Below are 13,350 nucleotides of genomic sequence, written 5' to 3'. Positions count from 1 at the left end.
TTCTACTTTCTTTACCTCTTTTTTTCCATTTTTTTCGAGTACATGGTATGGTGTACCAAAATATATTCCATGAACCGAAGTAGAAAAGGATAAAGGCAGAAGTACAACAAAGTACACGTATACTAAAATCTAAATTACGTACAGAAAGTACACTTACTAAAACCAAGTACTTCCTCCATTACTAAACTAGATGTTACCCCGCGCGTTGCTGCGGAAATTTTAGAAATAAATTTGTTCATAATATAATTAGAACATATGAAGAAACACCTCGGAATACAATATATATAGCATAATTGGGTGTACAAAAAGTTGTTCATGAGGTGAGCCTAACACAACTCTCAGAATCTTCTTACCATGAAAAAAGTAGTAATTCAAACTTGACCGCTAAGTTCAATGTCTATGAGAAAACTTGCACCTCATTTTCCATTCGAAGTTCAAAATTGATTTACTGCATACACTATATGCTATAATAGGCAGAAAATCTACTAAACAACGGTAATCCAAAAATGGTGAAGGAATTTCCATATTTCAACAGAAAGTACATAAATGGGCAAAAGATTACAAAAACTTAATAAAGCATTACTAATCATGAGGCCAATATGTTATGATACACAGCAGAAGAGTGAACCACCAGCTTGAATTCTGCCAAGAAATAACACATTTTCATGTAGCAGGTTCAGAGCCAGCATATGATCATCGTTAATCCAGAAGATGCATTTGAGCTCCCTAAGATTTGGGGATCTTCAGAATATAATTTTGAAAGCACACTGTTGAAAAGATTAGGATATTCTTTTATTGTTTGAAACTCTCAGTGTAAAATTATTTTAATCTAGTCAGATACAATATTAATTGGAATAGGAGTAGGTGTGACATACCATAAAAAAACAAACTAAGTTGCACCTAGTATTTGTGCGTGTAGAAATAATTTTAGTATCATCAAAAGGAACAAATATATGATGCTTCCAATATTCTATATAACTATTCATTGACAACCAGTCTCTTGATGGTAGAATAATAATAAGCAAAAAAGACCTGCTGGCTGTATCGGTCCGTCTGTCTCACATTCTTCCCCCATGCAGCAGTGTGCCCTTTCTTTCTTAGTACAATGGTATCCATGAGATACGGGAAGAGAAAAATGCCACACTTAACAACAGATTGTGACTTTTTTTCACTTAATATGGGAAAGCTAAAAGGAGGAAGAAAATGAAAGCAAACTCCAGAAAAACTTAGTAGACGGAAGCTGGTCTTTTGCTGATGAAAAAAATAACATGGCTGCCTTACAGATGCTTGTCAAGTAACTTCAGAAAATATTAGTAGGCAGAAGCTTCAGCAGAAGAGCAGAATTTGAAGAAAGGCCTAGAAAGCTTCTTTTACCTGAAGGCGTAGAAAGCTTGACTTAAAACGAACTAACCAACAGAATCTGAAGAGCCGATACGTTCTGGTGAGTGGTGACTTACTCCTTATGCAATATAACCAGCAAATGAAACCCAAATAAGCCAGTGCCGCGGTTCAATGAACTGAAATTTCTTCACCATTTCGCTGAACTTCATCGGTAGATAAGTTTCAGTTTTAAAAAGAAATCTTAACCGATAGAAGAGAAAGTGAACAGAGATGTGTGTGAAGCAAAATTTAGCAACAGATGGAAAGATCACATACCAGTAGTATCGGTGGACCTAGGACCTTATGTGAACCCACAGCAGCACAGCAAATAAGAGTAGAGACGGAGGGATTAGGAAAGATCACGTCATGAGCGTCCAAGTCTCCATAAGTGTCCAAATCTCCAAAGGCTGGTTTGTCGGCCTAAGTCTGCAGAACCAAAAGAAAGTGAAATTGTGACGAAGTAAACATAAGCAGATGATAGGGAAACGGAAGAATACAGTAAGGAAGTGGCTCACCCTGGTGGGAGTAGGAGATATGTCGCAGATGCGGACAGAAGATGCGGTGATGCGAGTAATATAGAGTGTGAGACTTAGCAGTTAGCACTGAGGACTTCTCGTGTTCCTCCATTAGTAACGTAAGCAATTAATTCCTGCGGGAATGGTGGGGGAGAGGAAGACAGAGGATCCTACTGGATTGGTCTGGAGATTGAGCAAGGGCTGGACGATAGTGTCCAGATGCGTTCCATGGAGAAGATAGAGTCGGCTTGGATGGGCTGAAAGTTGAGGTCGGTGGAAAGCCTGGAACTATGGGCTGCAGAAACTGAACGCAAAGAGTGGACGAAGGACGGTGGAATCCGACCGACCACGATGTAAACCGAAGCGAACTGCATGAGGAATAGCTGAGCGTCAGTTTCTGGTTACGTGGCAGATATGCTGACGTGGACATGCTGCATGTTAAGAGAAATACCTTAGTGGGGATTAACTTCTTAGTTATATAGGATACAAGGTCACTTTATTTTTTGAGGCAAACTTTGATTACTAATTGGATCACCGAAATATGTGCTGCATCTGCATGTCATTCAAAACTATATTACCGAATACACATTTCAATAAACTTTCTAATGGTATATTTTCAAATAACATATAATTTAAATTTGGTTGACTAAATCAGTAGTCAAAGTTTGACACGAAAAACGATGCGGCCTTGTATTCATGACACGAAAAAAACCACCTCTTATGAGGTGGACCTGGGCCTATGCTCTACCTCCATTGCTTATGACCTGGGCCCAAGTGTCAGGGGCTTCCATTTCCCCCCATACCCCAAAAAGCCCAAAAGGCCCATCTCAAGTTACTTCCGCTGACGCTCTTATCCTCGTCGTCGTTGCTTGCCTCCCCTCCGCAGAACGCTCCGTCCTCTCCAATGGAGGCCACTGCTGCACTCACGCTCTCCTCTTCTCCCGCCGCCGTCCGCCGCTCGCCGTCCCGTCTTACCGTGGCCTCTCTCCACCTCCGCCGCGTGACCACTCCCGCTTACCACCTCTGCGGGGCCCAAGGTCCCGCTGCCTTTCGCGCCCTCGCTTCCCCATTCCCGGTTCGCTCCCAGCTTCTGCAACTCCTTGGATTCTTCCCTCAGAGAACGATCTCGTGCTTACTTCGCATTTTTCTTAAAAAAATTCTTACCTTTATGTGTTTGGGATGTGCTCAGGGATGCAGGAGGAGGAGGAGGGGAAGTGGGATGGTTGTGAGGGCGGAGATGTTCGGTCAGCTCACCACCGGCCTGGAGTCCGCGTGGAACAAGCTGCGAGGCGTCGGTGAGTTTGCTTCTTACTACACCCTTATAATCTTTTTCTTCTCACGTCTCTACTGCTAAGTAATGCTCTAGTGGCATTGTGTTTGATCAAATTTTCACTGTCATAAAATGTGTCGTTTCTCATGCTGGATCAGCGATGCCGATCGCACCCTCTGTAACTTTTTTCATAAATCGTACTTGTAAATAACGAGTCAAATGTCTTTCATGGTTCAAGATCGACTGACGAAGGAAAACATCGCCGAACCGATGCGGGATATTAGAAGAGCACTTTTGGAGGCAGATGTATGTCTCATCTCTTGTACTACATGGCTTTCTTGTGTATCTGTATCCTTTTGCTTCTTGTTTTCCTTCACAATCTGATGCAGAACCTACTCTGCAGGTAAGTGTGCCAGTAGCAAGAAGTTTTATCGAGTCCGTTACTGAAAAGGCTGTAGGCACTGATGTGATCCCAGGTGTCGAACCCGAGCAGCAGTTGGTGAAGGTACGCTCAGATCCTAGGATCCTATAAAATTATAAATTATGGATGTCATACTTTTATTTTTGACTGTCACTGGAGGCTGCACAATATCTGCTTTTCTTTTTTTATCGTGCCACTCCAAACTATCCTGAACTGTTGGAATCGATCTTATGTGAGGCGAAGCTGTGGTTGCTCGCCGGTTCGAAGACCCTTAGGCGCCTGCCAGCGGCGGAGCCAGCCAGAAAATTCCTATTGGGTCAGAGTTCCTACATAGCTGGGTCATTTTGTCTGAAGACCCCCTTCATTTTATCTATATTTTTGATAAATATAGATAAAATGAAGGGGGTCTTCAGACAAGCTGTGGTGGGGTCATCTAATCCCACAGCCAAGCCATTGGCGCCTGCCATTGTATGCCAGGCTCCCTGACCAACAACCTTGCCAGCAGCAGGAGGGTTGTACAATATTTGGGTTTCTGTCTGTTCTTTCCTGTCTTTTTAATTTTAGCCTTTCGGTTTCTTCCTTTTTCAGTTTTATTTTGAGTTGTAGGGTTTGGGTCATCTTGAAGTTTTCTTCTAGTACTGAAGTGTTTGAAATTTTTTACGGTGGCTTTGCCCTACCAGTTACTAATTGTTGCATTAACGGGTGAAAATTGTTGTGTGCACAAGTTACCTTAATTATGTAGTTCACTCGTTATTTCGTACTAGTGAATGTGGTCTTCCCAGTCTTATATATGCATTTCTAGCTGTAGAGGACTAAGAACAGCTATATGATGCAGGTTGTGAATGATGAACTTGTACAACTGATGGGTGGGGAGGTATCTGATTTAGTATATGCGAAATCTGGCCCAACAGTTATCTTACTGGCAGGTTTGCAAGGTGTTGGGAAAACTACTGTCTGTGCGAAGCTTGCCTTCTATCTCAAAAAGAAGGTGCATTCCTGACCTTTCTACTTTATGCATTTTCCTAAATGGCCCAGGCTATTGATGCTTATAGACCAGACTCAGGTTACAGGGGAAGAGCTGTATGCTGGTTGCTGCTGATGTTTACAGGCCTGCTGCCATTGATCAACTTACTATTCTGGGTAAAAAGGTACACCTGGTGAATTTAAGCTTTCCACTGCAGTACTGAGTTGAAAACATTTTCTAGTTAGTAACTGTGGCTATCTTAGATCCAAAGGGCTTTAGGGTTGCCACTGGATGCATTTGTACATGTTTGTGTACATTTTGAAATGAATATTACAGTTAGTTTTTTGAATGTTGATAGGTTGGTGTACCAGTTTACTCAGAAGGAACAGAAGCAAAACCTTCAGCTATTGCCAAGAATGGTTTGAAAGAGGCAAAAAGCAAAAAGACTGATGTAGTTATAGTGGATACTGCTGGAAGATTGCAGGTAACTCTTAATCTCTTATATCCTCGAATTATTTTCCTCTGATTTCCTACAATCATGATTCTAAGAAATTGAACGTCAGTGATGCACTAGTTTTCAACAGCTGACTTATTGCAGACATGGATCTTTGGGCATCAGATCATAATCACGCTGAACTGTTAAATTCTAGATGTATGATCAAACTGCAGTCATTCTTATACTCACTAGCAGCTCAAAGTTGGTTCTATTTTGGCTTAAATTTATATGTTTGTCAAACTTAACATAGTGCACCAACTAAAAGTTGTCATTCTAGGTTAGCGTATTTAAAATTGGATGTAACGATAATCTGTTACGAGATGAGCTTGTGTGAAAATTAGTGTATTTTTACTCTTTGCCAGGTGGTGCAATTGCTGTTCCGAACCACGTTATCAAACTAACCCTGGCTGTTCTCTTCTGCTAAACTAAGCTACATATCTGTGTTGTTATAGTTTAATTAACTTTAAATGGGGGAATTCCTGTCAACTACTGTCTCGTTCCTGCTACTTTCAACTGTGTTTAACCAGCACAACTGATACCAGCTTATTAACCCTTCTATCATTAGGTAGATAAAGCTATGATGAATGAGTTGAAAGAAGTAAAGAAGGCAGTGAAGCCTACAGAAGTTCTTCTTGTGGTTGATGCTATGACTGGTCAAGAAGCTGCAGGTTTGTAGTTGCTTGTTCTTCTTCGAATACTGTAGACCTCTAGACCAAACATTTTATACTTCGTCTATTGTAAGTAACTTACCTAATGCACTGTATGGCATTCAGAAAAAGAAATTTCCATTTTGACTCCGACTATTGCAGTACTTCTTGTTAATGTACACATGCCATGTATTTGGATGGAGCCATATAGGTCCCATGCTTTGTCATGTTTAATCTACATGTATAGAGGCATGTTTGGTCCGCTTTAATTATATCAGTTCTTCCTACAATTTGTTGCGTTCTTTTCAAAAGAGCAGAAGCAACACTCACTATAGTAGCAGGACTTGTCATTCTTGTGAAGTCAAATCTTAAAATCTTCATTTTTTTCAATAGAACTTAAAAACACTTCATCATTTGCTTGAGTCGCACTGTTAACTAACTTTTGTTGCTTTTCTGGTATGAATATGATCAGCATTGGTTGGTGCCTTCAATGGTGAGGTTGGTATAACTGGTGCTATATTGACAAAGCTGGATGGTGACTCCAGAGGTGGAGCAGCACTAAGTATCAAAGAGGTCTCTAAACTTGCAAAATATCTGTCCATTTTTGTGTGACTGTCCAACTACAAATTATTGGTTCTGTCTAAAAAGAAATACTTATGTAGTGCTTAGAAGGAACTGCAATTGTTATGTCCATTCATTTGGTTGTGTTTGACCTTTCTAGATTCCTCATTTACTTTCAAAAGGTATTGTGGCATAACTCATAAGTTTATCTGTCCCTATAAATCTAATGAAAATCGATTTATTTCATGGAGTTACATAAGTTCATTACTTAACTCCGGGGGTTTATCTTTTCCTCATACATAGTTAGTTTTTCTTCACCAATCTTATAAAGTAACTGAAAATGGACAGGATTGAGCAAGGTTAAATAATATTCAGTGTTTGCGATGTTATGCTTACATTAGCAAATTTTCTGTCTCCCTTCCTTCCATTAGTATGCATATACTAAATATCACAATTGATGATCTCTTCAGGTGTCTGGAAAGCCCATCAAGTTCGTAGGGCGAGGAGAACGTGTTGAGGATCTTGAGCCTTTCTATCCAGATCGTATGGCGCAGCGTATCTTGGGAATGGGAGATGTACTTTCATTTGTTGAGCAAGCACAACAAGTGGTAAGTAGCTTCCTGTGGAATATCAATTTCCTTGTGTTTTTCATTACAGAATAATTGATATTTATATGGTGTAAAATGTGTGTGCATGTAGATGCGTCAAGATGATGCTGAAGAATTGCAGAAGAAGATTATGAGTGCAAAGTTTAACTTCAATGATTTCCTGAAGCAAACAAAAGCTATCGCGCAAATGGGTTCATTCAGTCGTATACTTGGCATGATTCCAGGCATGAATAAGGTGCAAATATGAATTCTAAACCTAATTTATTACACTTAATTTCTTTGGAACAAGTCAACTTTACTGGCATAGATCTAAAACTGATGATAACAACTCTTACCATGTTTTGAGCAGGTTACTCCAGCACAAATTCGCGAAGCTGAGAAAAACGTTAAGTTTATGGAGTCAATGATTAATGTAATGAGTGCTGGTATGTATAATCTACACTCAGTAGACATCATGAAGATATGGTCTTGCTTGTTCCCTAACTTGATATATGAGGGAAACTGTCTTACATTTTCTTACATATTATTGTACCCTGGATAACATGCTGAGCCAACTGATTAACTGTTGATTTATGAACTCATCAGTTTGCCAAATACCCAGCAGTTTCCTGCTTGTTTTATTACAAAGTATGACATAATGTGAATATATAGACTGGCATTCATTTGCAGTCAACTATTTGTTTGGTTGGTGTTTGGATGTCCAAGTAGCTTAAGTTGATGTAGTTTGAGAGCATCCTGCTTTTAGAAACAAACATTTTTTCCTTGTTTTATTCTTTTATGAAATCTTTATGTTTCAAAGAAAAAATATTTAGTTAAGTCTCACACAGGAATCTTGCATATGGCATATAACTTGGTGAGTTTAGAATTGATGGGCCACTATTTAAATATTCTCAGTTGCCGTTGCTGGGACAATGCCAGTTATACGAACCGAGTTCATTGATCAAGTGATGTAGCAGTCCTGATTTCGTGGAACATGATCTCAAAGGACTGCTGTGTCATGAACATTCTCCCAGTAATAATTATCGTGACTCTGCAGATGAAAGGGAAAGACCAGAGTTACTTGCTGAGTCGCGTGAGAGGAGGAGAAGAGTGGCTAAGGACTCTGGGAAGACAGAACAACAGGTTCAATGGTCATCCCATCGCTGTTTCACCCTATGTGATCTAGTATATAAACCATGAAACCTCATGGAGCTAACTGAACCTTCCTTTGCCATCAGGTGAGTCAATTAGTATCGCAGCTTTTCCAAATGCGCGCTCGAATGCAGAAAATGATGGCTGGCATGCAAGGAAAAGATACACCTGATATGGAAAATCTCATGGAGTCCATTAAGTCCGAAGAGCAGGTAAAGGCATCAGCCAGATCAACATCAGTGACATAATGCTCATTTTGTTAATATGTTCTGAGCTCTGCGTAACTGTGATCATTCAGGCTGCAGCCGGAGCTGGTCAGCCCAGGAGGAAGTATGGCAACCTGAGGCGGCGGGATCTGGACCGGATGCGCGGTTACCGCCGGTGAGATGCTCGTCTTGGAGGTGTAGTTGCTGCTGCCGACCTTCCTGTACGACCAGTTGAACCCAATACGGACATACAGTATTTGAGATGTCTAGCTGCGGCATGCTAGTAGTGGCAACATACGTACATACGGCCTTGCTCTCGTCTCTGTAGCCCGGCGATGTATATTTTCAGTGTATAAGTTCGAATGAACCGGGAGAATTTCTGTTGTCTTCAGAAATTGCACGGCTTGCTATTTTCCCTCTTCCTGGTGGTTTGGGAATTTTGCGCTTCTGCTATTCCAAAAGCTAGTCATTGAGAAGAGAGTAGCTAACTGGAAGTTTCATTGCTGTTACTTCTGTGCTGCCGTTACTGTATGTGTGGTGTGTGGACGACGCCTTTTTACATTAGCGTGGATGAAATAAGTTGTAACCTGGGTTTGATATGCTCTCCAAAAGAAAAGCTGAAACCAGTAACGTAGGGCTGAAATATAACGGGGTGGGGGTCCCTGGGTGGCACTTGCAACGGCTTAAAACTAACTGCTGCCTCCTCCGTTGCTTTCGCTCCTACTTTCAGAGGTCAAAGACATTATTAATATCTGATGCATACCTGGGCTAGGCTTAGGCTAGATTGATTCAGCGAAAAGCATCGGCCAGGAGCAAAAGGGAACCTCCTGTGGTTGATAATAACCAGAAGTAGCTAGCTCGACCGAATCATACGTTCCATCCAATTATATATGGCTAGAGGAAAGTTAAAGATAATTTTGACTGGACGAAGTGTAAGTACGCGTACGTTGTACATTCCATCTAGTGATCTCTCCATTGACAAAGTTAAAGATACTTTTTTAGAAGAGGAAGTACGTATGTTGTGCATAAACACTACTATTGTAAGACGAGCTTAGTGCCGAAAACTGCAAACGGAGACCGAGCTACATGTAGCCCTTTATTTTCAAAAATTTGCAAATCATAGTTTTAAGTTTCAAAAAAAATCTAAAAAAAAAAATCCTAGATCTAGACAATGATGAATCTACAAACGTGCAAAATCTCAACGTGAAATTCTTTGTGTGGTAGACTACACAAAAATGACAAAATCTGACAAGTTTTATATACTATTCTCATATTTACACGTTTGTCATTTTTGTTTAGCCTAAAGTATTAAGAATTTCACATTGAGATTTTGCATGTTTGTAGATTTCATCATTGGCTACATCAAAGATTTTTTTTCAGAATTTTTTAAAGTTAAAAATATGATTTTTAAATTTTTAAAAATAAAGATCTACATGTAGCTCGGCCTCCATTTGTCCACTCACCCTTAACACACCATTTTTTGGAGGATGGAGTTCAAGCCAGATTCCGAATATATAATTTGTGCACGAAATCATCTGAGAGTTAATACATACAAGCTGTACATCCGTAAGTATAATGATGATAAATCTACACACACTTGATTTCTTTCTTTGACTAAGTATACGTACCGATACTAAACATCATCTCGGCGAGCTAGGTAACTAATCGAGTACCAAATTAATTCAGAAGCAACAAGGATGGAAAGTTGCTGGAGAGTTGGAGACTTGGAGCTAATGATCTAGGAAGCTACGGCAAGAAGCCGCTCTCGTCCATAGCAGCAGCAGGAGCGTTGTCGTCGACGCAGGTCGCTCCGCACCTCCGGCACCGGCCCGGGACTGGCGGCGGCGGCGATGACGATGATGATGACGAGGAGTCGAGGATGGTGGCGCGGCAGGAGGGACAGGTGGCGTGTGCTCCGAGCCAGGTGTCGACGCAAGCGACGTGGAAGGCGTGGCCGCACTGCGGCAGCACGCGGAGCTGCTCCCCGGCGGCGAAGTCGGCCAGGCAGATAGCGCACTGATCCTCCAGCTCTTCCCCTTGTCCAGAGCCAGAGGCAGCGGTGACGGGGAGCGCGTCGATGGCCTTCTTCTTCAAGCCTTTCCGAGGGAGGTGCGATCGAGAGTTGATGCCGGTGGTGGTAGAGGGGGAGGAGCGGTGAGCGCGGCGGCAGGCGCATCGCGCGACGAGGGCGAGGCCGACGACGCAGATGAGGGCGCAGAGGAGGGAGGCCAGGATGACCACCATGTCGGGGTCGATGGAGACCGTGGCCGAGGTCGAAGACGACGAGCTGGACGTGGGAGCTGGGGTGGTGGAGTGGATGAAGCTGGCAGGAGTCCGCATGGTGTGGCAACGAACTGGTTGTTTGACAGGTACCGACGGACGAGTGAGCTAAGTGCGGTGGTGTGGTAGCTGCTTAATTAGCTCTTGTCCACACTGGCTACTACTGGTACCGCTCCGTGGGATAGAGCTGCTTATATAGACGCCCCAAACCCCGTGTGATTGATTTACGTGTGTATTGCCTGTCGTCCCTTTTTAATGCTTTGCTCGGTAACAATGCAACAGCTAGCACTTTCCAAATGCTGAATTCCCACCACTAAACGACAAACAATATCATCCTCAAATCCCCTAATTTCCCTTGTTCGGCTCCTTCCCTACCCCCGACGCCATGGCTCGCCCCATTACCGGCCTAACCGCCACCGGCCAATGTTGCTCCGTCCCGCCCTTTTCAAAAACTCTCCACCATCGGTACGCCACTCCCCGTCCACCCCTCTAGGCCCGAGGATGATCAGTTCTTCTCCGGCACCAGCACATCCCCACCGCCACCCCACCCCTAAATTTATTGCTAGAATGTGTCGCATCCAGCTGTTTCGTCCACTCCGACTTAACATCTTCCTTGTTGACGCCTTCACCACCGTGGGCGGCCTCGGTTTCGTTGGCTCTGGCTTGGCCGGCCTCATCCCCATCCTCATCATTGGCTCTAACTTAGCTCGCTTGGGTAGGAACAAAGTGGAGTAGAAAACATGGAAGATGATAAGATGATGGGGAGAAGGGGATATGAGATAACATTGTGGAGGAGATGGAGAGAACTATGTGTGAGACCACATGGTTTGGACGCCCGTCACACGGTCAAAGGTACGCACCAGGTCAATTGCCCACGAGTGGTTTCGGCTTCCACTTGCATCCACAAAGTATAACCCACTCATGTGAGTCCTCCCTGTTTTGCCTCGAGAATTATGTTTTGTCATCCCTATAAACCCCCGCCCCCTCCACCACCGGCCACCTCCACACGGAGCCCAGCTCCCTCTTCCACCTAGTATCTCACTCGCTCATTCATTCTTGGAGAGAGGCGCGGAAGCTAGGTGGTAGAAAATAGAGATCAATGGAAGTCTTGGTGTAAGCCAAGCGCGGAAGCTAGGGGTTGACCACTTGACCTCACCTCCGTTGATGTCGACTATTACTCTAGCCACCAGCAAACACGACTTGGTATACCCAGGTAGGTTAGCCACCCTCACTCTTCAAGTCGTTCCCTTATCCTCCAACCCATCTGACATATTGTGCATACTCCATTCGCTTATCCAAGTTACTTTGTCTCATTAGGATACATCGTTCAAATAACTAGTAGGTTTAGCGCAAGAGAGTGGATTTTATGGACTCCCATGAAAGTAAAACCTTTACATGTGTAGTCCCATTTTATATCGAGGTCCATACTCACTCACTATCTTCACTTTGTAGAAAGTTCTCTTTTCTTTTATCCCAAACAACACAACATAATGTTTAAACTTTGTGATTCAGCACAATACATTAATAAAACAACATGTACGGAATTTTAAGGGTTTTGGTCCATCATAAAATTAAAAATTACAAAGCTTAATGAGACTAGGGTTAGTCCCCTATCACCGTGGAGGCTTTGTATCCAAGCCTCTCCAATGGATATGTTTGTTGCCCCAAGTATTCGAACTCTAGGCATACATCATTATCTTCATGCCTTTAGGTTATTTCTATCTTGTGCATTTTATCTTGTTTAATGGCAGTTGTCTATTTTATTCTTGCTTATTGGAAATGATTGTTCTATAAAGGTTGTTTCAGATAAATTTGTACTTACTAGACCATGTCCACATGTTCACCAAACCAATGAAATTTAAAAAACAAGTTAATCACAAATTTATCCACATGTTTTTTTAATTTTTTTCGATATGGGAGCGATGCCCCGGCCTCTGCATCAATCGATGCACACAGACATTTATTTAAAATAGTAATGTAAACAAGAGTGTGTATTACACATGAAAGTGTACCATTGATGCAACACTATAAACCAGCTAAAGATGAAAAGTACAAAAACTAGCCATCTCGAATCCTACTAATATGACGCCATCCAGTAGCCTGAAAATAATAGTCATGCGTGACCTTGAGCAGACGGTTGCATCCAGTATCTATAATACCCCGCTGGTCCTCCGGAAGCATATACGCCCATAGTTGTATCCATTGCGTCGCACGAAGAATAACCTGCAAAAAGTTTGTTCCCTTCTGTCTGTTAAAAATAATATCATTTCGGCTAGTCCAAATAGACCAACATATTGCCGAAATACCAATATGAATATGAGCCTTATCCTCTTTTTTAACACAATTTAACCAATTACCAAACATATTAGTTACATTAGACGGTGGTGGAATGTTGTAAGCAAAATTTTATTACTAAGAAACCACATGAATATCTTAATTTTAAGAGGAATTTTAATCTTTCAAAGATATTTCCGCAAGAATCTAGTATGACCATTCATAAGATCCATATACATAGATTTAACACAGAATAATCCACTATCAGTTAATTTCCAAATAAATTTATCTGGTTCATTTGTTAACTGAATATTCATCAGCCGTTGACATAAGTGTAACCAAATATTATATTTATATTCATTAAGTGTTCTCCTAAAACCAATATTAAGACACATTTTTTCGTTGGACTATATTGTATAAAGATGGATATTGGAGAGAAAGTGGAAGATCACCTAGCCAACTATCTTCCCAGAAGCGTGCTCTTGTTCCGTTTCCAACCTTAAAGGCTCCTCTTTTGAAAAATTCATGTTTAACCCGCATGAGACCCTTCCAAAAAGGAGAATCGGTGGGTTTGGCCTCAATTTGTGCTAAAGTTTT

The 13,350-nt window shown here is 41.9% G+C and overlaps 2 protein-coding genes across 2 annotated transcripts; one reads left to right on the top strand and one right to left on the bottom strand.

Moving 5' to 3' along the window:
• Positions 1 to 2,761: 2,761 nt before the first annotated feature.
• On the top strand, positions 2,762 to 8,708 carry LOC127294319 (signal recognition particle subunit SRP54, chloroplastic). Its single transcript, XM_051324111.2, has 15 exons — positions 2,762 to 2,970; positions 3,085 to 3,190; positions 3,404 to 3,471; positions 3,569 to 3,670; positions 4,422 to 4,574; positions 4,657 to 4,734; positions 4,909 to 5,034; positions 5,612 to 5,714; positions 6,166 to 6,266; positions 6,725 to 6,862; positions 6,954 to 7,097; positions 7,212 to 7,287; positions 7,899 to 7,984; positions 8,080 to 8,205; positions 8,292 to 8,708. The coding sequence occupies exons 1-15, from the start codon at positions 2,800 to 2,802 to the stop codon at positions 8,376 to 8,378; spliced, it is 1,665 nt and encodes a 554-aa protein (XP_051180071.1). The 5' UTR covers positions 2,762 to 2,799; the 3' UTR covers positions 8,379 to 8,708.
• A 984-nt stretch (positions 8,709 to 9,692) lies between these two features.
• Positions 9,693 to 10,625, bottom strand: LOC127348711 (RING-H2 finger protein ATL80-like). Its single transcript, XM_051374642.2, has one exon. The coding sequence runs from the start codon at positions 10,537 to 10,539 to the stop codon at positions 9,946 to 9,948; it is 594 nt and encodes a 197-aa protein (XP_051230602.1). The 5' UTR covers positions 10,540 to 10,625; the 3' UTR covers positions 9,693 to 9,945.
• Positions 10,626 to 13,350: the final 2,725 nt, after the last annotated feature.

The sequence above is a fragment of the Lolium perenne genome, chromosome 4 (assembly GCF_019359855.2).
Source record: "Lolium perenne isolate Kyuss_39 chromosome 4, Kyuss_2.0, whole genome shotgun sequence".
In the NCBI taxonomy this organism is placed as follows: Eukaryota; Viridiplantae; Streptophyta; class Magnoliopsida; order Poales; family Poaceae; genus Lolium; species Lolium perenne.
This window is presented reverse-complemented; position numbering and strand designations above follow the sequence as displayed.